The sequence below is a fragment of the Gekko japonicus genome, unplaced genomic scaffold, assembly GCF_001447785.1.
Source record: "Gekko japonicus isolate JY-2015 unplaced genomic scaffold, Gekko_japonicus_V1.1 scaffold1, whole genome shotgun sequence".
Taxonomy (NCBI): Eukaryota; Metazoa; Chordata; class Lepidosauria; order Squamata; family Gekkonidae; genus Gekko; species Gekko japonicus.
The window spans coordinates 3,474,219-3,499,919 of record NW_015164181.1 but is presented as its reverse complement, the minus strand read 5'-3'; the positions used below and the strand labels follow the sequence as shown (position 1 = coordinate 3,499,919).

Here is a 25,701-nt window from a genome sequence, read left to right as displayed (position 1 = left end):
ACAACAATGAGGGAGCACGTGAAGCACTCCAACCACTGAAAATGCAACAGAAAGGCTAAGTACTGTGCCATTACTAAAATATTTTTAAGGAACAAGGTTGAAGCTTATTTGCCGAATTCCAACGACTGTTTAAGGCAAGCAGTTTAACAGCATGGTGGCAACCGTGTGGGGTAGAGGTTAGAGTGTCGGACTAGGATTGGGGAGATCCACGTTCAAATCCCCGCTCTGCCATGGAAGCTGTCTGGGCAACCTTGAGCCAGTCACACACTCTCAGCCTCACCCACCTCTCAGGGTTGTTGTGAGAATAAAAATGGGGAAGGGGAGAACGTCTGAGCCAATTTGGGACCCAGTGAGGAGGAAGAGGGAGTATAAATTAAGTGAATAAATAAATGTTGCTTGTGGACACAAGATATACCTGGAGCCGAAAACTACCAGGGATAGGAAACTCCAAACACAGACACATTCTCAGGAGCGCCCTTTGGCGAGTTTACGATGGCTCCACTTCCATTGCCATGAGTGTTCCTGGCTGACAAAAACCAGGCTGGCCTGTTTTTGCACCTTTAAAAGAGTAGTTTTATCAGCTGAAATCAGTTGGTGAAGCTTTTCACAACATAGAGATACAGAAGTATCACTGGTGGCGGATTGAAGACACAGGGGCAGGGCTCAGTAAAAGCTGGCTATGCCAGTTCCCACCTGTTATATGGGAAGACTGATCACCCGGCTTCAGTTTTGTCAAGGGGATGAGCCATGACTATAACTTGCATTTTGCATATTATTTACTTATTTATTTATTTATTAAATTTATATCCATCCCTCCCCCGTAGGGCTCAGGGCGGCTTACATAGCAAGAAATCTTGCAATAATAAATTAATGAACAGATGAATCCCAGGAGTCTTCAGTGAAAGCATGACCGGGTCTGATACCTACCAACTCATCCAGGCATTGGATTTGCTCCCCTAAAACGCCACTTTGCTGTAACAGAGAATGCTGTATTCCCAACTTGCGTTCTCCATGAGAGAGAATGTGAAAGCAACAACGAACAAATTGAGTACCTTCAGATTTGAACTTTTGAGTAAAAACAGCTTTCAAGCATCTGCAAGCATGGAGAACGTATCAGCTGGGCGGCTCTATGCCATTGTCTGTAAGTACAGAGGAGTGACACTCTTACCTCATCCCAGACATTGGACCTCTGCTGTCGGAATCGAACCTGCTTCCACCTCCTCGTGGCCCGCCATAACCTCTGCTGTCTTCTCCGTACCTGCTCTTTTCACGGCGATCATCTGCCGAATTACAAAGCAATTATTCCGGAGTGGACAAACAGAGCCCCCCCTTATTCACATGTGACATGCTAAGTTCCTATGACAGATCTCTATTCTGGTGCACACCTGATAAAATAAACAATGTTTATCTACTACCCCACCCCCTTTTAGCTTTACTGCTAATTTACAGGTTAGATCCAACCAGCTTTTCAACTGCTAAAGAAGAGAGCACCTTGGACTACCAAAATGACTATGCTGGGGACTGTGGGACCTGCCAGCACAAGAACCACAAGGGACCATACTAAAGGAGATGATTAGGTGAGACAGAGTGGAAAAGCTGGCTGAGTCAAGCCCTACGGTTCCAAATGCCAATTACTGATTTAACTTTTTTAAAAAGCCGTTGATCCTCGCTGTGCTGCTGCTAGTTGGTGCTTTTAAGATCTTCTGAACTTTACATTCTTCTTTTCCTGTTTTATTGTCATGTCCTTATCTGCAAACTCCCCCAAATGCCTTTCAGTGGAAATACAGGACAGACATCTCCCAAATGAATAAATAAAGTGGGCCTGGCACCTGCTTTATCACATTTAGGGAGAAATCTGTCCAGCTGCTTTACGCTTTTGGTGGGTAATATTCAGCCCGAAGATACAACTTCTTTTATAGCCCATTTCTATTGCTAGCTCTGTTTACACCACTTTAAGCTGCTTTTTCCTGTTTCCAGCACACAACCCCAGAGTGGTATTTCAGCACAGGAAAGATGTTTTAGTAAAAGGTACACCTGTAATACATAAACAACAACCCTTGCCAAAACTAGCAAGGCCTGTGTAGGACAGAACACTGTCCTCCAGGACTCAGTGTTACAGCGTTGTACAAAGGCAGAAAAGTCCTATCCAGTCTCAAGAGAAGCCTTTCCCAGTCTTGCTATCCAAGCAGTGCACTGATTTCAACAGACTCGAAAGATGTAACTCTGCTTGGGATTGCACTGAAGATCCCTGAAGCAGAAGCACCAGCAATTGAACCTGGAGCTTCATGCGCCAAACGAAGCCTCCCATCCCTAAAAGTCAGGTGATTATTTTTCAGACACCACCACCACCACCCGTTCCCATAACGTAAGGACTATTAGCACTGTTGATATTTATTTTTGTTAACTGTCTCTGAATGTAAAACCTACCCTGCATGTTATGTTCATAACTTTCCTTCTGCTGTAACTGGTAGGATGGCTGGTTCTGGCCGTACGATCCTTGTTGCTGGCCATAGCTTGACTTTTGGCCGTAAGAGCCTGGCGGCTGACCATAGCCCTGCTGCTGCTGCTGGTCGTAGGAATCTCGGTTTTGCCCTGACTGCTGGTCATATGAGCTTTGCTGCTGTCCCTGTTGGCCATAGCCGGACTGCTGGTCGAACGGCCTTTGCTGCTGGCTGTAACCCGACTGTTGGTCGTAGGACCCTTGCTGTTGACCATAACCTGAAGGTTGGTCGTACGAACCTTGTTGTTGTCCATAGCTGGGCTTCTGGTCGTATGGGGGTCTCCCGCTGAAACAAGAAAGAAGTATCACCGCACTCTTAGTTTTATGCGGAAGTGCAGAAAAACATAGTTTAGTCTCTTGGCCACAAGCATGCACCAAAATCCAAATTGGTGGCGTCCAAGATCCCTCCATTAACCAGGGCTGTGTTGTTGCTGGCCACCAGGAGAAGACTCGCCCTGCCCTCTACAGAAGATCAGCTTCTTTGTTACGAAGGGCTCTGCTCCTCGATACATTTGGGAAGAGGGCAAAAGAAGAGCTAAATGATAAGAAGTTGCCTGATGCAAACCACTGGTCTACCCAACTCAGTGCTGTCTGCTCTAACAGCTCTCCAGAGTCTCAGACAGAAGGATCCTTCTCAATGCCTGCTACTCAAGATCTTTTAAAAGAGAACACCAGGGATTGCAGCTGGGGACTTGTACATGCAAAGGAGGCGTCCAGTGCTGACCTATAACCCCTCTCCTCCTGGCCTTGTCAAGGAGAAGAAAAGCAGAAGAAGTGGCTGGAACATCTAGAGGGTTCAGAGGAGGAGGAGGACTAAATGTGATAGCGCAAGTGACTGTTAACATTTGAGCTTATGTAGAACATTGGGAGTTTATGGTTGACAGGTGGTCTATGTAGTCAGCAAGCAAACATTTTGGTTTGTGTCAGGATGCCCAGTGTCATGACTTAAAGAGACAGCTGCCCCCCTTCAATTATCACTGGAGTTCTCCACATGAATTCACATGAAGTTGCCTTATGCTGAATAAGACCACTGGTCCATCAAGGTCAGTATTGCCTATTCAGAATGGCAGCAGCTCTCCACGGGCTCTGGGTGATCTTTCAAATCACCTACTACCGGATCCTTAAGTGGAGATGCCAGGGATTGAACCTGGGACCTTCTGCATGCCAAGTAGATGCTCTGCCACCGAGCCACAGCCCCTCCCCTCGAAGGCAGTTCAAGCACATACATTTCGAGTACTCGTGAAACTTTGGTATAGTGAGTATTTCAAGCTTTCAAGTTAGCGTAGCACAGATCCAAAAGTCCAGTTCAAGTATTGGGAACGTACAAAATCCCAGTTTTAGAATCTTCTCCCCTTCTCAGCTGCATTGTTCTCTCAACTAACCCTTCACAACCATCCAGGAAATCCTACTGTACTAATTCAGACAGGATACTCTTTACACTGCCAGCAGCTGGCACAGAGCTGGGGGGGGGGGCACTGAAAACATACCAGCTGGCCCAGAGACAGGTAGAATAAATCTGAAAGGTCAATCAAATGGAAGGGGGTGTTAAAAAGAGACTGGGGGCTCTGAGGCTACCTTAAACGCACTGAAGGCAAAGGAAGAAGAGCCCCTGTCCAAAGGGAAAAGTTATCCAGCAGCTAAACCACCACTGGAAGTACTCTGTACAGCAAAATCCTAAAAATATTTTCCTGGGAGTAAGCCCCATTGACTAGACTCAGCTACGAATCCTGCCCTGCCATGGACAGCCCTGGCTAGCGTGATCTTGGCCGGATCTCAGAAGATAAGCAGGATCAGCCCTGGTTAGTACATGGATGGGAGACCACCAAGGGAAGTCCAGGGTTGCTATGCAGAGGCAGGCAATGGCAAACCACCTCTATTCATCTCTTTTCTTGAAATAATACAGCCGCAACTTGACGGCACTTTCCATCACCAGGAGTCTAAGCAGACCTGCTTGAGACTGCTGGCCTAGTTGGTCTAACACATTACTTGAGAGTTATGCCCTACAGAAAGGTGCAGGACTATTTACACCATGCATAAGTCACTACCAGTGTTCCCTCTAAGCTGAGTTAGTGTGAGCGAGCTCACAGTTCTTTAGCCTCCGGCTCACACATTTTTGTCCTGGCTCAGGAAGGAGGGCTTCAGAGCAAACTAAATCATGCAGCAGCCAAATCGCTTGCTCCCAACTTTAATGCCAGGAGCTCACAAAGTAGAATGTTTGCTCACAAGGCTCCACAGCTTAGAGGGAACGTTGGTCACTACCACAAATTATGGCAAGGAGCACCAACTGAGACAAAGACAGCCACTGTTGGAACTGTTAGGCATGATGGCTAACTGGACCCATGCCCCACCCTCATGCATCCAGAGGAAGTGCACCTCTGAAAGCCAGCTGCTGGAAAACAACAACAACAACAACAAGAGGGAAGACTGCAGACTTTTGCCCAGCTTGTGGGATTCCTAAAGACATCAGGTTGGACACTGCAGGAAACAGGCTAGAATGAAATGAGAACGTTAAGAGGAGAGCTGTCCGTAAAAGGCAGGAAGGAGTCGCCAAGGAGGAAGGATCTCCTGACTGCTTCCAAGAGAGCTGAGAAACAAGAAGTATGGATGTTTGTCTACCTTCCTTCCATCTTTCTCAGAGGTCATTTGGGGGGGATCGTGGGGGATCGCAGTGCCCCCGGGTGAGGTACGGGGGGCGGGGCACATGACGAAGCCCCGCCCCCTGCTTCCGGCCGCCCCGCTTCCGGCCCTCATTCAGCCAAGAGGAGGCAGGAGAAGAGGGAGGGTAAGTTGCTTCCTCCCTGCCTCTCCCCACCCCTGCCTGCCTGGGGCCAGGGAGGGCCTTCGCGGGGCTTCCTTGCACTCCCGCCGGCCTTGCAGGTCCACCGCCGGGCCCCTCATGGGGCTCGGCAGTGGAGCTACAAGGCCAGCGGTGGCGGCCGGGACCGTTGGGGGTGGGGTGTGTGGCCTTATGACACACTTCAGGTGATGTCAGGGGGTGTGGCCTTATGACACACTTCCGGTGATGTCAGGGGGTGTGACATATGCTAATGAGTTATGCTAATGAGTTCCCCTAGCTCTTTTTCTACAAAATGACCCCTGATCTTTCTTAAGGTTTGTGTGGGCCTGGAGGGTACAGAAGGGTGTGAAAAGCATACGATCCCTATCCCCCTTTGTGGACACAAGACTCAAGCAAGCAAAGGAGAAGGCTTTACAGTGGCTGGAGTGCTTTTGCTGTTACCTTAGCTGCATACTCATCCGTTTCAGACTGGGCCCTTACCCTCCTGATGAATCTTTCTGTTGCCCCTGATTGCCGTAGGACTCCTGGCCGTAGGAGCTCGGGTTCTGATTTTCATAACCGCCATAACCTTGCTGGCCACTTTGCCCATAACCTGAAGAGCCAACAGGGAATGCTTTCAGTAAAACGGGCACATCTGAACGGTGCACATGTGCAGAAATGTCAGCATGCTTGTCAGACCTGTCTGGGTTTGTCCGTAGTTGCCTTGATAGCTTCCGTACCCTTGCCCATATGAGGAACTCTCCCCGCTCTGCTCGTAGCCAGGGTAAGCCTGTAATCGACAGCAAGATGGCAAAGGAGAGATAAGGCCCCACAGCCGCACTGTCACAGACTGGGCGGTTGAGACAAGTGGCCTCAATTGGCCGGAGGTGCCTGAACTGCAGAACAGCTAACTGCGTTTAGAGGCAAGTGGAGCCACGTATACACTGCTCAGTGAGAGCCTGGCCCGTTCTCAACACCTGTCTTCCAATCAGTCACCATGTCTGACAGCTGTCAGATGCCTGCTTTGAGAACACACATGGCGTGGGACCTGACTTTCAATATGACTGTGTTCAATGCTGGTTAGTTCTCTTAGGGCCAAGCCATGATAAACTGGGGGGATGCGTGGCCACCGCAGCAGCCGTACGAGATTAATCCATGCTTATTTTGCAGTTTCAGCTTCTAAGCTGACAATTTGCCCTCCCATCCATTGCATCTTCCCTCTTGGTCGTGAGCAAAGAGCTCTCTTAGGCCAGTCCTCCTGCAAACTTCCTCAGAGGAGCTCAGGAGGAGGCAGAAAAAGGCATCCAACTCTTGGCAACAGAACCCTTTCTGCCCGTAAAGAGCCCACAGCCGCTTGCAGCTTTAAAGGAACGGCACGAAGCTGGTCAGTCTGCCTACCTGTGGCGGTTGTCCAAAGTTCTGATTTCCTTGGCTGCCATACCCTGTATAGCTGCAAGAGAAACGTAGGATGTTTCAAATGAATGCTGTTTTCACATGGAACCTCTCTGGGATTCTGCTGCTGAAACTGTACCTGCCCATTGGCATTAACTCACCAGAACGTGATCTGCAGCTCTGGCTTTTACTGGCAAGCCGAGTTGCATGGGAGAGGGTGACAAGCGCTTGTGGCCCTGAAAGTCACCAACTGGTGAAACTGGGTTGCTGGCAGCCCTCCCTTCTAGCTACCTACAATGGGATCTGGAAAGGGAGATTAAAAGCATCTGAGATTCGCCTCTTGTGGGCACTCCCAGGACAATCAAGGGCACAGCTGATCCTTTGGCTGGTTTTGTCATTAACGGCCAAAGAAGAATGCACACTTCTCCCCCGCAAGAATTGAACAGGAAATAGCAGTACGCCACTGAGAGGAAAGGAATGGAGCAGAGACGGTGTGGGTCTTACATTGCAGTTTGCATTATGTGAGCTAGGCCCAAGAGGATTATAAATAGACAGGAACCGTGAACAAAAAGACATACAAAATTCAGGTGGTCCCCCGAACATATAGAGGCATACCTTCTGAGGGGGAAACCCATTTTCCTCCAAGAGGTTTTACAATATTTTAACTGAGCACACGTACCTCTGCTGCTGACCGCCAGAATGGCTGAAACTTCCAGAATCTTAAAAATAAAAGGAAATGTTTTTGGTTTAAGCGAACAGGAGTCCAGCTAGAAATCCACCCAACAAGTTAACTTTATATCCAAATATGCTCCTGAAGCATGAGTCTATTTTTTTACGATGAGTATCCGAAACAATTCTATGCACTGATGTTACTTTGATTTATATTCAGACTATGCAGAGTCCTCTGGCAGTCACTTCAGTACTTCTATGAGAGATAGAAGCAGGGATTCTTAAAGTTCATCATAGTGATGCCTCCCAAGGAAAAATAATGTTTCAGCTCCATTGAAGTGAAAATAAAAACAGAAGCAAGTTGGCTTGGGGAGTTTACTGTTGCTCCAATGGACCACGAGGAGACAATCAGGTTGGGGGAGGGCTGATTTAACCAAAATTATCTTGCAACTGCTCTAGACACATGGACTTAGTGCATGCTTACACACCCCGATAGGTATGCCACTACCTCTTAAGCTAGTGGGTAACAGTGGTGGCACTTGGTCTTTGAACACTGCAATGGGAGGTTCAGATGGCCTCCTGCTTGCCGTACTTCTACCTCAGGTCTAGCTGCTTCTACTTCAGCACACCTTGGAGTTGGATTTAGGCATCCATTAAGGATTATGGGCTTTTGGATATATTTGCGGTATATTGGTTCCCTGCCATTTTCAATCTGACGTGTCATTTCAGAGCTGTTTTGGTATTTTTCTACTTGGATTATTAAACGCCTTGAACACCACCATATCAGGAAGGAAAGCAGGGATAAGGAAGCGTTTTAATGAAAAAAAAAACCACAAGGGTGTGCAAAGTATTACTTAATGGAAGCAAGTTCAGAAAGCTTGTGATACAGCCACTTCTCTAATGCTAAACATGGCTGGCCAGGGTGGGAGACAGCCTGGGAAATCCATGTACACATTCATAGCGGAAGAAAGGCGGGTCAGAAATGTAGGAAGCTAATCTATGGGCTCATCCTGGCCCCTTCAACTAGCACAAGAACTCCAGGATAGTCTGTGTAGCATGAGCTATGGGACGTAACCAATATGCAAAAGGTGGGTTGAGAAGTACTTGTGATTTCCTTTACTAAGAGTGAAGAGAACCAGTGCGGTATAGCGGTTACGAATGTCGGACTAGTACCTGGGAGACTCAGGTTCAAATTCCCACTTGTGCCATGGAACCTCACCGGGTGACCCTGGGCCAGTCATATTCTCTCAGCCTAACCTACCTCACAGAGGAGAGAATTATATGAATTTCCTGCACGGTGTAAGGGGTTGGACTAGATGACCCTTGAGGTCCCTTCCAGCTCTGTGTTTCTGTCTTGTAAGCCACTTTGGGTCCCCACTGGGGGGAAAGGCAGGGTACAAATTAAATAAATAAAAGCTACTCACAGTGGAGGTAAGCCTCCCAGATTAGTAACCTGGTTTTAGGCTGATCAAAAGGGACCGCCAGGAACGAAGCATAAGACCACAAACAACCAGGTGAGCCTTCCAAAACATTCTCAAGCAGAATAAGATTTTAGCATCTGTGTATCCTGCAAGCTGCCATGAAGCATGTAAACACCTTCCCATTAAAAGAAAAGGTTCTCTTCTGACCACCAGAGATCTTATGAGTTGCTCTTAAAACCATATTTGGCTACTGTTGAGTGTGTTCAATATCAGATCTCAAACATTTTGAAATGGTGAGGGGGCCACAAGGTAGAAGCAGTTCTCTCTCACACACACAGGGTTCAAAATTGTTGAAAATCACTGAGGATTAGCCCTGACCTGAAGAAGAGGAGATTGGATATATACCCCGCCCTTCACAACCCAAAGAGCGGCTTACAAAGTCCTTTCCCTTCCCCTCCCCACAACAGACACCCTGGGAGATAGGTGGGGCTGAGAGAGCTCTGACAGAAACTGCTCTTGTCAGAACTATGGCTTGCCCAAGGTCATCCAGCCAGGTGCAAGTGGAGGAGTGGGGAATCAAACCTGGTTCTCCCAGATTAGAGTCCGCACACTTAACCACTACACCAAACTAGCTCTCTGAATAACCCAGGCAAGCCTGATCTCGTCAGATCTGGGAACTTAAACGGGGTCAACTCTGACAAGTATTTGGATGGGAAACCTCCTTGAAATACCAGCAGTTGGGAGGACAGGGACAGGTTTTATTCAGCCACCTCTCTGAATATCCACCTCTCTGTATCCCACTAGGGGCCAGTCACCAGAGGTCTCCATGACTTCCAGGTGTACACACACTCACACACGCGTACACATATGAAAATCACAGAAGAAATACCGAAAAGAAAATCACTAAGGATTTTTTCCTCCGCTACAGGTGTTAACAGTAGAAGATGGACTGTTAATGGGACACACAGTTGCTTGCCTGAAGGGCAGTTTTAGACACCATGAATGAGGTGGGGGGAGGGGGAGAATACCGCCACTATAAATACCTCCTCTGGGACATCATTAGCTGTTTAACAGTGTTTACAAGTGTTTGCGAGAATCCTGCTTACATTTGGGGAGGTGTTTCTAAGAACTGGTTTCTCATGCTGAGTTTCTAAGACCTGCTCAGCTATCGCTTCCACAAGAAGCCAAATCCTGCCTGAACCTTCTGCCACAAAAAGGGGCTTTTAAACAGATTTTCTACAACCACATGGAAGGCCCACATTTGACCGCTGACAAACACCACAATGTGAGCGGCTTAAGTGCTCCTTCCAGTCGCGACCACAACGGTGGTGAAAAGTGCCATCAAGCTGCAATCCAACTTACAGCAACCTTGCAGAGTTTTCAAGGCAAGAGATGTAGCTACCCTGGACTTCCTTGGTGGTCCTCCCATCCAAGTACGAGCCACGGTTGACCCTGATTAGCTTTTGAGATCTGACAAAACCAGACTAGCCTGGATCATCCAGGTCATGGCAGCAAACTCAATAGCTTTGCACTTCTAGAGTTGCTAGAGAGGAGTTAATGTTGAGAAGTTTGCCTACGATCAACTGAGTTCAAGGCACAGGTAAGGACTGAAGTGGGGAATCCCTCCCTCTGAGGTTAGCCACAGCCACTGCAGTGTCTCACAAGACCCAAGATTTCCCCACTTGAAATCTCACCTCATCTCCGAGCATCCCAGGAAAACTACTCTCTCTAAGCCTCATCACCCTGCTTTCCCATCTACAGTTGGGCATCTGTGTTTATCCCCCACCTCCATCCCCAATCTTGAATTTTACATCACAAGATCCTTACAAATTCACCTAAGGAAATGATTGCTACCATCCTCAGAGACCATCTTGTCTGCATGGAGCACTTTATCTGTTTGTGTGATCTAATGGTTTTATTGTTTTATATTGTGTTATGTATGGGCTTATGCCCCTGTGTAAGCCGCCCTGAGCCCGTTCGCGGGGAGGGCGGGGTAAAAATGCAAATAAATAAATAAATAAAATAAACAAGTGTAAAAAGATTGTTGAAAGTGCTTCTCATACTCTATCCCCCACCTCCCCTGCTCTTATAACAACCCTGTCTTGCAGACAAAGATAATAAAATGATGATAATCCATCTTTCAGATTTGCTGTAACAGTTCAACATATAATGTATCTTTTCTGTTAGATTCAAGTCCAGAAGCACCTTAGAGGCCAACAAGATTCTGGGGGTATAAGTTTGGTGTAGTGGTTAAGTGCGCGGACTCTAATTTGGGAGAACCGGGTTTGATTCCCCACTCCTCCACTTGCACCTGCTGGATGACCTTGGGCAAGCCATAGTTCTGGCACAGCTGTTCTTGAAGAAGAGCGCGGAAAAGAGCGGTTTCTGTCCGAGCTCTCTCAGCTCCACCCACCTCACAGGGTGTCTGTGCCGTGATAATGGTAAGGCTGGCCTAGATGGGTTTGATCTAGTGTCAAAGTAAAGTGACAGCTAGAGGTAGCTTGTGACTGCAAGGAGGCTGGCCACAACAGGTTTGAGGCAGTCCAGCCTGGCACTAAAGGTATTGCAGGAGGATTGCATCAGCTGTGTGCTGATTGGCCAGAGGTTGTATAAATGTACAGAGTGTACAGTGGACTTTTCCCTTCACATGAATCGATTGCAGCGGAGCACTTTGACACTCAGAACTGTATATAGGTGGTGGATGGGTGGGAATAAATTCACTGTCTTTGCACCTAAATTCTGGACTCCAGTCTTCTGTGGGTACTCTAACTCCCTTTGGGCACTGACGTGCCAGCCAGCATTCCGCGCACCGTGACAGTCTGTTGTTGGGAGGAGAAGGGAAAGGAGTCTGTAAGACTCCTTTGGGTAGCGAAGGGCAGGGTATAAATCCAATCTCTTCTTCTTCTTCTAGAATCAACGCCCACAGATACCTGACGAAAGGAGCTTTGACTCTCAAAGGCTCATCCCCCCCCCACCAAGATCTTATTGGTCTCTAAGGTGCCTACTGGACTCGAGCTCAACTGTTCTACTGCAGACCAACACAGCTTTCCTCTGGAATTCTCTTCTGAAGGGCCTTTGATTTCAGTTGATTATGGTAGTTGTTAGTGTTAGCTGGCTTTGGATTCTGTTGGCCTACAAACTTTGCTTTTCTAGTATCATGATGTGGGGTGGATGAACGTAAGAGAAGCCAACGGCCCATCCAGTCCAACCCTCTGTCACACAGTGGCCAAAAATACCAGGTGCCATCAGGAGGTCCACCAGTGGGGACAGGACACTAGAAGCCCTCCCACTGGTGCCCCCCCAGCACCAAGAATACAGAGCATCCCCTGCCCCAGACCGAGAGTCCCTATTTATACCTTGTGGCTAATAGCCACTGATGGACTTCTGCTCCATGTACTTATCTAATTCCCTCTTGAAGCCGTCCATGCTTGTAGCCGCCACCACCTCCTGTGGCAGTGAATTCCATGTGTTAATCACTCTTTGGGTGAAGAAGGACTTCCTTCTGTTCTAACCCGACTGCTCAGCAATTTCATTAAGTGCCCATGAGTTCTTGTATTGTGAGAAAGGGAGAAAAATACTTCTTTCTCTACCTGCTCTATCCCATGCATATACAGATTCTGGAGAGACGGCTAAGTTTTCTTTTACGAACCTTAAACCCTGACTGTTAGAGTTAAGCTGCATTTAAAACTGACAAATAATGTTGTGATTATATTCTGTATATGGACCTATGTTTTGATATAAGCTGATTTGTATTTCACAGCAGCTATGATATATTTTAAAACTGTTCAAAAGTTTTCACATCCTCTCGCTAGAACCCTTACAACATCCCTGCAAAACAGGCAAGTACAAACATCATCATTAACAAATCTTACTTAGGTTTGCAAGAACATCTCCAAGACAGCACACATAAAATGCTTCAAGTAACCTTCCTATATCCTCAGAACCCTTTAAAGTAGGCAGTAACAGTGATAGTGCAAATCTACCCTAAAAGTTGTTAATAATCGTTACAAAATACTTTATACAAAGCCCTACACATACTCTTCCTGAAAGTAGTACGCAATTGCATTCTTGCTCTACAAACTTCCCCCAAAACAACAAGCGGGGGGGGGGGCAGGGAATACACCAATACTGCTAATAAATTCACCTTCTCACAGGGCTGTTGTCATATTTCCAAGATAATTCACAAGACTACAATACTCGAAGAGTGCTAACCAAAACACTTTTATTTACTACGTTCTTCCTTTGTAAAGCATTACCCGTATTCTCCAGTAGACTTATGCAAGCACTAAGTATATATTAATATTTACTAAGTTTTGTCCATAAATAAAACCCATTGTTAGTCCAGGTCAAGCGCACGAGGAGGCAACGCAAAATCCCACACTAAAGTCCAACCCACTCCGGAGCCAAGAGAGTCTTTGAGCTGAAGGGAGGAGCCAAGCGCAGGACACGAGTGCGCAGGCGTAGCCCCATCCAATATGGCGGCAGCCAGGCCCCGCTCAGCCCCGCCGCCTGCGCCACACCACGCCCCCCTCTTTTCTTGGCCTCCGCCTCCTCTCAGGCGCCCGGTCATCACGAAGGGAGAAGGCGAAAAACCTACCCGAGGCCATTGCAAGCCAAAGAGGCCGTGGACGAAACGGCAAAGGCGGGAGAAAGTGGCCGCCGAGCGACCAGCTCGTCGCTCGCTTCCTTCGCTGACTGACCGACTCTGGCGGCAGCGGCGTCGACTGCGGGGCGGCGGGACCAATCAGAGCGCGCGCTAAGCAACGGGGAGGAGGAAAAGCTGTGGGACGTACCATTTCGCCAGCGAAATGAGGGGAGAAGAGGAGAAAGCGCGAAATAAGTGCTAACGATGACAGCCGAGAGGGAGGGAGTTCCAAAGTGAGCCATACCACCGAGAGAGAGAGGGGGGTGGGAGGTGGATGTACCACTTTTGCTTCAGTGAGATGAATATTACCCAATTACAATTCTTATCAATTTCGACTGATCAACTCTTAAAGGAAACATTCCATCTTGACCTCTCTAATAACAGAACCCAAGGTCTTCACAAAGTATTAGCTGTTTTCTAGAAGCCAAACATAAAGTCTCCACTGCTAATTGATTGTTACTTACTCAGATAAAGCAATTATTGTGAAACAAATTGTTTACATTGGGCAGCATTCATTGTGTGTGAGCGATAATAAAAGAAAGAATTTGCTACAGTAAATTATTTTTTTGCAAACATCTTTATTGACTCTTTGTTATTTTTGTCACTGATGTTGTTTTTGGATTTCCACTTCCTCACCGATCTCTCATTTTTTACTTCCACCTTGCAGAAGCCAGCAGCTGGAAATACATTGTCATTTTTTGTGGCCAAAATGGCCAGCCTGTCCACCTGGCAGGGACAGTAAAGTGTTTTACAGATGGTATTTAACACCAGACAGATTAGCTAAAATGTATAAAAATATATCAAATAATTGTTGGAAGTGTAAAAACATGTGGGTACGTTTGATCATATGTGGTGGACATGTGATATACTGTGTAAGTTTTGCGTTATGGTACATACTTTTATACAGACAGTTTTGCAGATCTCAGTACCTTTTCGACCAGAATTGTTCTTATTGCAGAAAACTTTGACAAAAATGAAAGGTATCTTATCATTTATGTAGTAGCTGCAGCTAGAAACTTATTTGCAACTTATTGGAAACTTCCATCAACACCTACTGAACATGACCTAATAGTGAAGATTATGGAAAGTGCAGAAATGGACAAGCTGACCTGGATGTTGAAAGGGCAAATGGAAGAAGACTTTGTTGGACTATAGAGTCCATTTTATAATTGGATAAGAGAAAAATATAAAGTTATGAACTTCCTAATATTATATTAAGAAGCTTTTATGAACTTTTGAACCTCGCAGCTTATCTGTGTATAATATGAAATGACAAGTAGAGGAAAGTTACATGCAGAAAATTATTATATGTTTTCCCCCCTGCCCCTTTCCCTTCCCCTCTCCGTACCCTTGTATATTTTAAAAAATTAATACAAATCTATTCCAAAAAAATCAGGTTGCGGAATATCATCCTTTAAAGGGACGCACTAAAACTAAGGACAGCGATTGCCCATAGGCAGTACATGATTGCCCATAGAGAATGCATGATTGCCTATAGGGAATAATGGAGTACATAATTGCCAATAGAGAATCCATGATTGCCCATACGGAATAATGGAGAGTAGGCTTGCCCATAGTGAATAATGGAGTACATAACTGCCAATATGGTGTAGTGGTTAAGAGTGCGGACTCTATTCTGGGAGAACCGGGTTTGATTCCTCACTCCTCCACTTGCACCTGCTGATGTGACCTTGGGTCAGTCACAAGCTCTGGCACAGCTGTCCTTGAAAAAGAGCAGTTTGTGTCAGAGTTCTCTCAGCCCCACCCACCTCACAGGGTGTCTGTTGTGGGGAGGGGAAGGGAAAGGAGTTTGTAAGCTGCTCTGAGACTCCAAGTGAAGGGTGGGGTATAAATCCAATCTCTTCTTCTTATTCAATAGAGAATCCATGATAGCTTGTAGGGAATAATGGCGAGCATACTTGCCCATAGAGAATAATGGAGCCAACACTTGCCCATCTTCTTCTTCTATATTTATAAAAGAAAGTCCCCTCACCATAAAATCTAGACCTAGAGACACCAAATTCGAGGAGAGCATTCCTACCGTGGCGTAGGTGCTCACTAAGAAGGGATTTTTAGGAATTCGACCCCTAAGTGGGTCAAAAGGGGTAAAATGTGCTCCTCCTATTGATTCCTATGCGGCTGCCAGGCAGCTACCTCCCTGCACCCCCCACTCTCTGATTGGTCAGCTGCAGAGCTCAGTGTTTTGAGGTTAAAAAACAGTTACAGGAAACTGCAAAGAGCTAATGACAGCTGAAGAATTCAGAAGTGGCCAACAACCACCTGTGAGGTGATGCAAAGCTGCTGGCCCAGCCTCTCTGATGGCTTCCAACACCCCCCCACCTCCTACACCTAACAGGCGGTTGTCTGTCAGGTGCAGCCCCACCTCCACAGTGGCTTCTAATACTCCTCCCTTCTCCCCCTCCTACACTGGACAGGCAGCTGCCTGTCAGGTGTAGGAGAGGAGGTGGGACACTTACAGCTGCCAGGGAGGTTTGCTCAGCAGGATTACCTTAGCACTGCTGCTGGCCTTGCCTCCTGTTGCCTTTAAATACAATCCCCCCCACACACCAGATAGGCCGGTGTCTGTCATGTGTAGGAGCAGGAGCAGGGTACTTTAAACCATCAGGGACACCGCCCCAGCAGGATCACCTTAGCGATGCTGCTGGCCCAGCCTCTTTGATGGCTTCCAACACACTCCCCCACCTCCTACAACTAACAAGCGTTTTGTCTGTCAGGTGCAGCAGTAGTTGCAGTGTGCTTAAAGCCATGAGGGAGTCTGCCCCAGCAGTAACGCCTTAGTGATCCTGCCAGCCCTGCCTACACAGTGGCTTCTAGTACTCCTCCCCCCTCCCCATCCTACACTAGACAGGCAGCTAGCAAGTGTGCCTTCTCCACTGGCAAGTGTGCCTTATTCCCTAAGGGCAAGGATGCACTCTCTATCAGCAATCACATATTGCCTATGGGCAATCGCTGTCCTTAGGACAAGCCTGGTCTCCATTATTCCCTATGGGTAAGCGTAGACTATGTAATTCCCTATGGACAATCATGAATTCTCCATTGGCATTCATGTATTGTACATCGGCAATCGCTGTCCTTATTGGGCAAGCTGGGTCTCCCTTATTCCCTATGGGCAAACGTGGTCTCCATTATTCTCCATGAGCAACCGTAGATACCATTATTCTCTAAGGGTAAGTGTGCTCTCCATCATTCCCTATGGGAAAGTGTAGTCTCCATTGTTCTGTATGGGCAAGCGTGCTGTCCATTACTCCCTATGGACAAGCGTGGTCTCCATTATTCCAGATGGGCAGGAGTAGTGTTCATTACTCTATATGGGCACTGAAATCAGGAAATACAGATGCCTGCTGTGAAATGTTTTTCCCTTCCATGGCACTGCAATGACAACATGCTTTATTTTCAAGATGTGCTGACTGCAGAAGCGCGTTATGCATTTGGACAGGGCTTTTTAGTGCTTAATCAGAAACAAAAAACAGCTCACTATATATTCTACCTCACCGTCATGCCCCCCCCCCGTTCTATTCTGATGGTTGGCTCCCAGCACCCATTTCAGAAAAGGGCACGATGGGCCCTTCCTTCATGAATGCAGAGTCAGAGGGCTTGCATGATGAGTGACTTAGTAAAGCAGACAGGAGTCGGCAAAAGCATTCCCTGCAGCAGCGCTTGACCGATTTACTCTGGAGTAGTCCTGGCATCATCCACCACTTTACCCCAGTGTAAGTGAAAGTAATAGCCCCAACATTTCCCCTTCCATTTGGCATTTGTGGTGCACCTTGGCACATTCCTAAACTCTTCTGCTCCCCAGGAAATTCTTTTGGCATCTCCCATACTGGGATTGCAGAAGAGCCCCTTGATATCCCGTTTGCATATCCTTCTAGCACCAGAACTGCTAGCTAAATGCCCAACGCCTTAAAATATTCAAAGTCTGGAAGTCTATTTTCACCTCCACCTTCCATTGTCGTGGTTAAGAGTTCTGGACTTAAGGTTTGAATTAGATCTATTAGTATGTGTATGAAGGTGAGCAGAGGTACATCTGGGAAACAGTTAAACTGACTCCCCCCCCCCCCCCCCCCCCCCCCCCCCCCCCCCCCGGGGAGGAAAGGGGATTACAGATATCTAAATAAACACCTTTGAAGCCCGCCTCTATGCAGCCTCCATTGGGAGTGAGCCTCACTGAGTTTCAAGGCGTTTACACCTGCTCTAGATGGCAGCCTTATAAGGCCCTTGCCCTCTTGGGACACGGCTATCTCTACTACGATGCTCTGAAGACAGACAAAAACTTCTCCTCCCCCCACCGCAGTTTGTTGTCTATGCATCCATCCTCTCCTGAAAGCCAGATTAACAAAGGGGGAGGGGGGCTCTCAGCAAACCGTCTCTCAAGTCGACAATGCAAACAACTTTTGTCCCCTGACTCTGCTTTAAGTCGACAAGAATTTCGAATCTCTGCTGCCCATCCTAGAATGCGTTCCCTGATTACTTTTCCAGATGAAAATTTACTGTCATGACTGGAGAGGTGTGACTCTGGGGCATTAATTTTTTAAAAAAACTCCATTCACATCTAAGGGCCAGGAGATTTGTCCTGGAGCTGGGTTCAAATCCCATTCCGGGAAGACGAACCGATTATTTACAAACGGGGGCAACAGCGACACGGGGCTGGCAAGGAAAAGAGAGCCCAAAACAGAAAAGGAAAGCAGTGTGCACACTCTCAAAGTCTGCCCAGATGATCAATAGGAGGCATACAAAGTAAATACGCGCGCTTTGAGGATAAGGGGATACCGGACATCAGGTGGGGAAAGCGCAAGAACTGCGGTGATTGCCTTCTTCAAAGGCAAGCTCTGATGAGTTCAGAGTCCGGCGGCACCTTCAAGACCAACGAACTGTTACTCTGGGTCCTGGACCCCGAAGCATCGCCTTTCAGGGCTTCCCTGCCCCCCCCTCCCCCCGGGGAAAGGCGCTGCTTTGGGGTCCTGGATCTGACAGGGGGCGTGGAGAAGAAGAGACCGCTGGCAACTGTGGTGGGTGGGGCTGTAATTTCCACCAACCAATCACCCATCGAGGGAATTATGCGCATGCGTATCGCGAGAAGAAACTTGTCTGCCGCTCGCCCGTCTGGAAATCGAACGTGGGCGTGGCTCACTCGGGGCGCCCGCGAACGGCGTTTCTATGGCAACGCGAGGACCTACGTGTTGGGCGTTGCTGTTTCCAATGGGGAAGGGGGACGTGTGACCGCCGCTTCCTCGTTGCCGTGGTGACGCCGGTGTCCATAATCCGGAAAGAAAACACGCCAGAATCGGAAATGGTCTGTAGCCGGAAGTAAGGAGGCAGACGCGGCTGGAGAATGGAGCGGGTTCCTGTGGCTACCTGCCTTACCGTGCTGCTTTCTTTCCTGGTTTCCTGGCCGGGCCTGTTTCAATGGGGCGCGGAGGTGGCGCCCGAAGACTCCGCCTTTTCGCTACGGCCTGAGGCCGTGCGGCAGTGGCAAGGTGAGGACAGGTCCGCCCCGTAGAGCACTAAGGTCCACCTATCAACATCTTCTGGTGATCCCTGGCCCAGGGACCTCCGACTTGCCCCTGCCTGGTGGAATGAGCTCCCAACTGAGATCAGGGCCCTGCGGGATTTGCTACAATTTTGCAGGGCCTGCAAGACGGAGCTCTTCCACCGGGCTTTCGGTTGAGGCAGTGGGCGTCCTCCTCCTTGGGTCGGCCCTCATTTGCAGCCTGGGTCTGAGATCCTAAACTTTACAGATCTCTGGGAAACTTATTCCCAGTACTATATACCACTGAGGTATCTGGCTTTTATCAGAGCTGTCTGTTTTACATGTTTTATGTGGTTTTAATTGTATAGTATCGTATAGTCCCGGCCACACGGCGAATTTGCCGCGGGAAAGCCAAGGGTGGTGGGCGGATTATCGGTGCGCGATCACACCGCAACATCTGGTAAGTGGAGCACACCTATGGCCAAACCGTGGCATACCGCCGAAAAAGTGCAATAAAAAAACAGCACCTCCTATGTAGTGGCAAAGGGTTTGCCACTGGCTGCCTCTGGACTCCTGCGGTGTGATCGCGCCGGCCCCTCATTAATGCGCAGGCGGGGAGGACGCGTGGGATTCCGCAGGGCCTGGCGGCTCTAATTGCACCGGAGCAATTAGCCACGCCTCCCCCCCCCCGTGTGACCGGGGCCTATATTGTTGTATTTATTTACACTGTTGGAATTTATTTACACTGTTATTTATTTACACTGTTGTATTTATTTACACTGAGCCCATCAAGGGGAGGGTGGGATAAAAATCCAAATAAATAAATAAAAATAAAAATCTAGGGTTGCCAGCTCCCTCCAGGTTGGGAAATACCTGGAGATTCTGGGGGTGGAGCCTGAGGAGGACAGGATTTGGGGCATAATGCCATAGACTCCAAGCTCAAAAGTGGCCGTTTTCTCCAGGTGAACTGATCCCTGCCACCAGGAGATCAGTTGTAATAGTGGGAGATCTCCAGCCACCACCTGGAGGTTGGCAACTATACTTCTGTCAGACCCTTCACTTGCTGCTTTTTATATGGAAGGTTGTTCGTCCTGGGGAATCAAGGGAGAGTCTCCGCATACATGTGCAGTCTACCTCTGATACAGTCAGGGCACCCTGTCCTTCCTAACCCGCTTCTGGGTTTCTCAGGAGCAGCTTCTAATGGAGTAACTAGTTCTAATGGAGTGAGGGGATTAAAGTTCTTTGTGCCCTTGTAACTTTCCTAGAGGCCTCTGAATGGGCAGTATTAGAAATAGGATGTGGAGCTTTAATGGGCCCTGGGCCTTGTTCAGCACGGCACGTCTCACATTCTTAAGCTGCTGAGGAACTCTTCCTGGCTTCCTTCTCATCTCTTTTCCCCAATCCACAATTCAGCAGTCTTGAGTCATCCTTTAACTCACCTTTTACTAGTTAGTAGTTTGTAAGTCAGTCTACCAAAAATAATTAGACGAAGGAATTAGTCCCAAAAAGAAGAAAAAGGGATTTCTTTTCTCTCAAATTAGCTCCATCTTCTCAGCCCCTTTCTCACTTCTGCCTTAGACTTTCCTTTGCTAAACTGCCATCCCCTGCACACTTGTTGAAGGCCTCCCTCTCCTGGTAGCCACCTGTCTTAGCTCCCTCTCCTGGTAGCCACATTTGCAGTGTAGCACTGACCTGGCAATGCATATGTGCACAGTGCTCAGCTGCTTGGAAGTGCGCCCAGATCACAAGGCTCCCAGAAAATAGTCTGCTCCCTCCAAACCCATCATAACAGCCATTGGTTCTTTCTTTCTCCAGCCTGTCAAAACCACCCTAGCTAAATAATCCTCTCTTCTGGACTGATTCTGTCCCACGACATTTCCTGTTAGCTGCATCTTCTCTAAAACAGCCTTTTCTGTTCAGTCCATAGGCTGGTGACATACATCTTTGTGTATGAGGATGTGATCTCTTTGGTGTGTGGTGCTGTCATCGTCTGGTACTTTGCCGGTGGCTTTGAGAAGAACATGGGCACCGTGAAGCACTGCTTCTGCACTGTGACATTCGCCTTTTCCTCAGCCCTATTGTACCTTGTGCTTCGGGCCATTGTGTCTGGACTGCTGGAGATGGAGGATGCCAAAGGGTTCATGCCTGTGGCTTTTGCTATGCTCGGTGTCTCCATCACCCGCTCCCGAATGAAAAGGACAGTGCTATTTGGAGTCTACTTCCCTATGTTACTTGTGCCATGGATGTTGCTTTGTGTGGCATGCCTGATTCCACATACCTCTTTCCTGGGGAATATCTGTGGCCTCTTAATTGGGGAAGTCTGTATCCTTTGAGCAGAAAGCTGAAAGTAAATCTTGCTATCTACTGAATCCTGACCATATTAATTGCTACAACCCCGTAAAGTAAAAGAGAGCATGATAATTGAATGCCAATCGATGGGGCAGTAAAATGGGGCCACTCACTGGCAAGGTTGGGGTTTCTGTGTGTTTTGGGTATACTGGAAAATATTACTTAGTAAATTATAAAAACAAACACACATGCTCCTGGCATGCTGATGGGACTGAGCATGTTTTAGCAGGCATGGAATGCGAAGAGCAAGTGAGAGTCAAGAAAAGGGGAAGAGGCAGTGGGAAAGAGAGAGGGGAGGATGGGGATATTTTAGCTTTTAGAACAAGAGAAGAAGAGATTGGATTTATACCCCGCCCGTCACTACCCAAAGGTGTCTCGGAGCGGCTTACAAACTCCTTTCCCTTTCCCTCCCCACAGCAGACACCCTGTGAGGTAGGTGGGGCTGAGAGAGCTCTGAGAGAAACCTCTCTTTTTCAAGGACAGCTCTTATCAGAGCTATGGCTTGCCCAAGGTCATCCAGCCAGGTGCAAGTGGAGGAGTGGGGAATCTAACCTGGTTCCCCCAGATTAGAATCTGTGCACTTAACCATTACACCAAATTGGCGCTCATAGGATCCCGGCGTTGGAGATTTGGGTTGGACATTTCCATATGATTTCTTTCTCCCACAATTAGAGATGTGAGATTTCCAGAAATTTTGAAGCTGGTGTGAGACACATACGTAAAAGGTGAATTTCCAACTTCCCAGAAGGGCCTCCCTGGTTGCTAGGTTACAGACTGATAGTGTCTGGGAAGCCTGCCTGTTGCATTCCTGCTTATCTAAACAAGCTGTGGCTCTTTGCTGTTGCTGGTACTGGGATGCTAGAAAAGGGGGCCTGAAGACCCCAGCCAAGATAAAATGCATCCATTTAGAACATGCTTAGGGTATAAGATGGCAATATTTGACATATTTATGGAATTTAAAAGTTATAAGTGCCTTAGGAGGCTGCTGGAAGCAGCAGGCATTGGCCATACAGCCCTAACAAGTGCAGTACTTGACTCGCAATTCATACCTGCAGAGGACTCCACTTCTCTGTCTGGAGGGGCCCATTCTGAGTCCTGCCATCTCAGCACTCTCTGTGACATTGCAGTGTGTCCAGGGTATGGCTCTGGGATCGTAAGGTGTAGGCCTTTTGGGATGGCAAATCCCTCGAGCAGGCCCTGAACCTCTGACTGTATCATCCGGTTTCCTTTTGCAGGGCAACTATGGCCGTCTCTTGGAAGATATATGTTTAAGAGATTAGATGCCCAGGCTTCTTTTCCCTTTCCGGCACCTGCCTTTTTGACATAGTTCTCCTTAATGCACTGCCACGCTCAGACGGTTGCGGCTACTGTTTTGGCTTGGATCTCCCAGAATGGGCAGTCTCTCGGCTAGATCAGAAGTTCCCTTTCCGACTGCTGAAGAGAATAAAAGGACTGAAGTATGTCCCAGGGTCTCTGGCAGAAAGAAGAGCCTCTCAGAGTAGGAAGTAAGTATGCACGTTCCAGTGGTTAAAAGAGATGCTTACTCAGACTGGTGTTTCCTCAGGCTTTCGATCACCGGGGCAAGAATTTTAAATCACTTGAGATCATTACACATACATACAGGCATGGGCTTTCTCAGTTAGCTCTCGGAACAAAAGCAGGCATCATTGCAACTGAAGTGTGGTCCCTTGGGGATGGGAATGGCTTTCTGGGTATTGGGTACATTTCTGCGATTCCCCCGTATCTGTAATCAGTGGGAATGCTTCTGGAATGCCCCATGCCTGTCAGCCATAGTCTGGCAATCCCACTAAATCTTTTACTCCCTTCGGAAGACGTCCATGAACTGGAGATGCCACAGGCTGAACCTGGGATTGTTCTGTCTGCTGTGGATCCTCCCCTGTTCTTTCCCTTTTGTGTGGCAGGATCACTGCTGGCTTTAGAACTGCTGTAGGAGAGGTGGAGCAGGCCCAGGTTTTCCCCTTCCTTACATGTTGCAGGAGCCAAGTGCTGAAGGCAGGAGGGGCCTTCTTGCCCTCAGCATAGCCTGGCCTCTGGCTATAGAATTCCCATAGATTTTGTGCAGTCCGCGCCACCCAGTTATATTAAGAAGTGTTGTACTTATCGCTGTTGACTAGTATTAGCTAGAAATGTAACATTTCTGGAAATTTTGATGCCAGAATTTCCCCCCCTTTTGGGGGGTGGGGGATGGGATTTTTAGTAAAAATTGAAATATATGCAATACTTCCCTAGCAAACAGAGCCCTCTTCTTTTTTTTACACGTTTTATTTATAACTTTTAACTTTAAAACATATAAACAGTGAGGCACTTTACGTGAATGAAACAGATACAATATACTTAATGAAGAATAAACCTTAAATCAAACCAAGATAGACCATTTTTAAACGAGTAACTATAACAATTATTAATAACATTGATATATACTGACCCGAATGTTTTTGCACTTATGTAGTTATAAATTGATTTGATAGGCAAGTTCAAAGGATTGTTATTATCTCTTTATATCGTTGGGGGATTGAATGGGAAGGTACTATTGAATCTATGATCTGGAGTGTCCCACTCTGTCCCCTTTCCCAGCTCACCAGAACCCCATCCTTCACTAACACTATCTCTGTTTCCTCTCTTTTGACCACCCTACTGTGTCTGTTTGTTGGATTAAGGCTTAGGGTCCTCCTCCAGGTACACAGACTCAGGTTCCACACTTGAGTTCAGTGAGCAAGGCAAGGGTTATTATGCAAACGGAACCTTCTTTTACTGATTTAGCAACATATCATTAATAATTTAGCATGTAAAATGCTACTGTTGGGCATGTTTATGGGATTCAAAAGTATGAATCTCTTCATTTTGTGTAAGAAAAATGGCAAGTATTCTTAATACTTGAAAAGAGTTGCAAACTGCTGCACCCTATGCTGCCATAGCCTGTGTATCTTTAATTTTTGCCATCGGAGAGGTAGGAAAACATTAAAGCTGGAGACAGAAAACACCTTCTGAGCAAACAAAAGGAAGTATATTGTTTGGGCAACAACTCTGTCATAGCCACAGTAGGCAGGAATACCAGAATGTTTGGATATTAAGCTAAACTTTATAACATTGAAAACATTGAACTCTTGACCATGCTACCATTAGACACATTGTAGCATATTAATTGTTGCCAAATTATTAGGCAAAAAAGGGAAAGGGAAATATATTATGTGGCTACAGCACAAGAGTTTCTTCGTTGTGCTCCCCCAAGTTTCCCTGTTTTTCCATCGGAGAAAACTGAAAAAAGTCCTCAGCCTTTTTAATGCTGTACATTTGGAATGACTGAAGTGCTTTGTAAGAGAAGGTGGTTCTCAGTAGAGAAAATATTTCAAAGGATATTTTTTCCCCAGTGCTACCCCAAGTTGTTCAATTTTTCCACTGGACAAAATGTCTAAATCCCTCTGTCTTTTCCATGCTATACATTTTGAATGTGAAAAACCTTGTCTTGAGAAAGATTTTACTCATTGTGAAAGTAAATATTTTATAAGAGGTGTTTTCTTTCTGCCTGAAACATTGGGAAAAATGGGGGGGGAATCTGTGCTTTCCCCTGATATGTCACTCCCCCCTCCCCCTGGGTTGTCCCATCTCCAGTATTAGCCAGTTGGGTGCAAATGTCACCAACGTCCTTTGTGTTTCCGGAGTAACACACATGTTCTCTTTTGCTCAGGCTAAATCCAGTGCCAGGGTCTTATCCCACTCAGACCTGCCACAGCTCTCCTCCTGCCTTGCCTGTCGTTCAGATGCACCCCGGTGCTCACGCCTTAGGATCCTGGCCACAGCACCCACTGATTCACCCGCATGCTCCTGTGCCAAATCCAGCTGCTGGTGCCTTTGGAGAGCTGTACATCCAGAACCACTTCCATGCTCCCCCAGGATCCTCTGCCGCTGCCGCCTTTTCTCAACATCTGGGGGCACCTGACATGCCCAAAAGGACAGATCATACGGCAGCTGGAATCCACCAAGCGGCTGCATTTCCCACAACAGGAGCAGCTTCAGGATCAGCAGACCTCTGTCGGATTCATGTGGGCTGACTCTGCAGGAGGCATCGGGATTTATTTTTTTCACAGCTTCCCATGACTTCCAGCACGAGGTGCCTTGCTGAGTTTGGTGCCTCCTCCAGAGGACCAAACAGACTTGAAGGGCTATAAAGAGTTGGGTCCAACATACCTACTTGCATCACGTGGAGATGTCCTCTTGACGCTTTCATATATGCACTGTATGAAGAGCCAAGGTGCAGTTCTCTGTAGGTACTCCACAAGGGTGACCCTTAAACATCTTCTGGAGTATTGCTGAGGGTTTATAGAGGGTCATCTTTTGAAGGATCTGAATGGGGTAGGATTGTGTTATTTTTTTTTACTCTGTGTCTTCTGTGCATGTGCCTCTCTTCAGTTGGAACCCGTCCTAAGTCTTCGAAATGAG

The 25,701-nt window shown here is 47.4% G+C and overlaps 2 protein-coding genes across 3 annotated transcripts in view; one reads left to right on the top strand and one right to left on the bottom strand.

Annotated features, from left to right (window-relative positions):
• TAF15 (TATA-box binding protein associated factor 15) overlaps positions 1-13,566 on the bottom strand; it is a 29,798-nt gene extending 16,232 nt beyond the window's left edge. Inside the window, exons 1-7 of one of the 2 annotated variants that reach the window (XM_015408047.1) lie at positions 13,356-13,566; positions 7,348-7,387; positions 6,675-6,726; positions 5,976-6,066; positions 5,778-5,889; positions 2,740-2,786; positions 1,169-1,280 (exon numbers count right to left, since the gene is read on the bottom strand). In XM_015408047.1, coding sequence (XP_015263533.1) covers positions 1,169-1,280; positions 2,740-2,786; positions 5,778-5,889; positions 5,976-6,066; positions 6,675-6,726; positions 7,348-7,387; positions 13,356-13,554 — 653 coding nt within the window. In that variant the 5' untranslated portion in view covers positions 13,555-13,566. Of the gene's footprint in view, positions 1-1,168; positions 1,281-2,427; positions 2,787-5,777; positions 5,890-5,975; positions 6,067-6,674; positions 6,727-7,347; positions 7,388-13,355 lie in introns of both variants that reach the window. The other variant, XM_015408046.1, reaches the window with a different exon arrangement.
• A 4,962-nt stretch (positions 13,567-18,528) lies between these two features.
• On the top strand, positions 18,529-25,390 carry RHBDD2 (rhomboid domain containing 2). The gene is made up of 4 exons (XM_015408023.1): positions 18,529-18,901; positions 20,815-21,216; positions 22,598-22,748; positions 24,950-25,390. Exons 1-4 carry the CDS (start codon positions 18,757-18,759, stop codon positions 25,311-25,313), a joined length of 1,062 nt encoding a protein of 353 aa, XP_015263509.1. The 5' UTR covers positions 18,529-18,756; the 3' UTR covers positions 25,314-25,390.
• Positions 25,391-25,701: the final 311 nt, after the last annotated feature.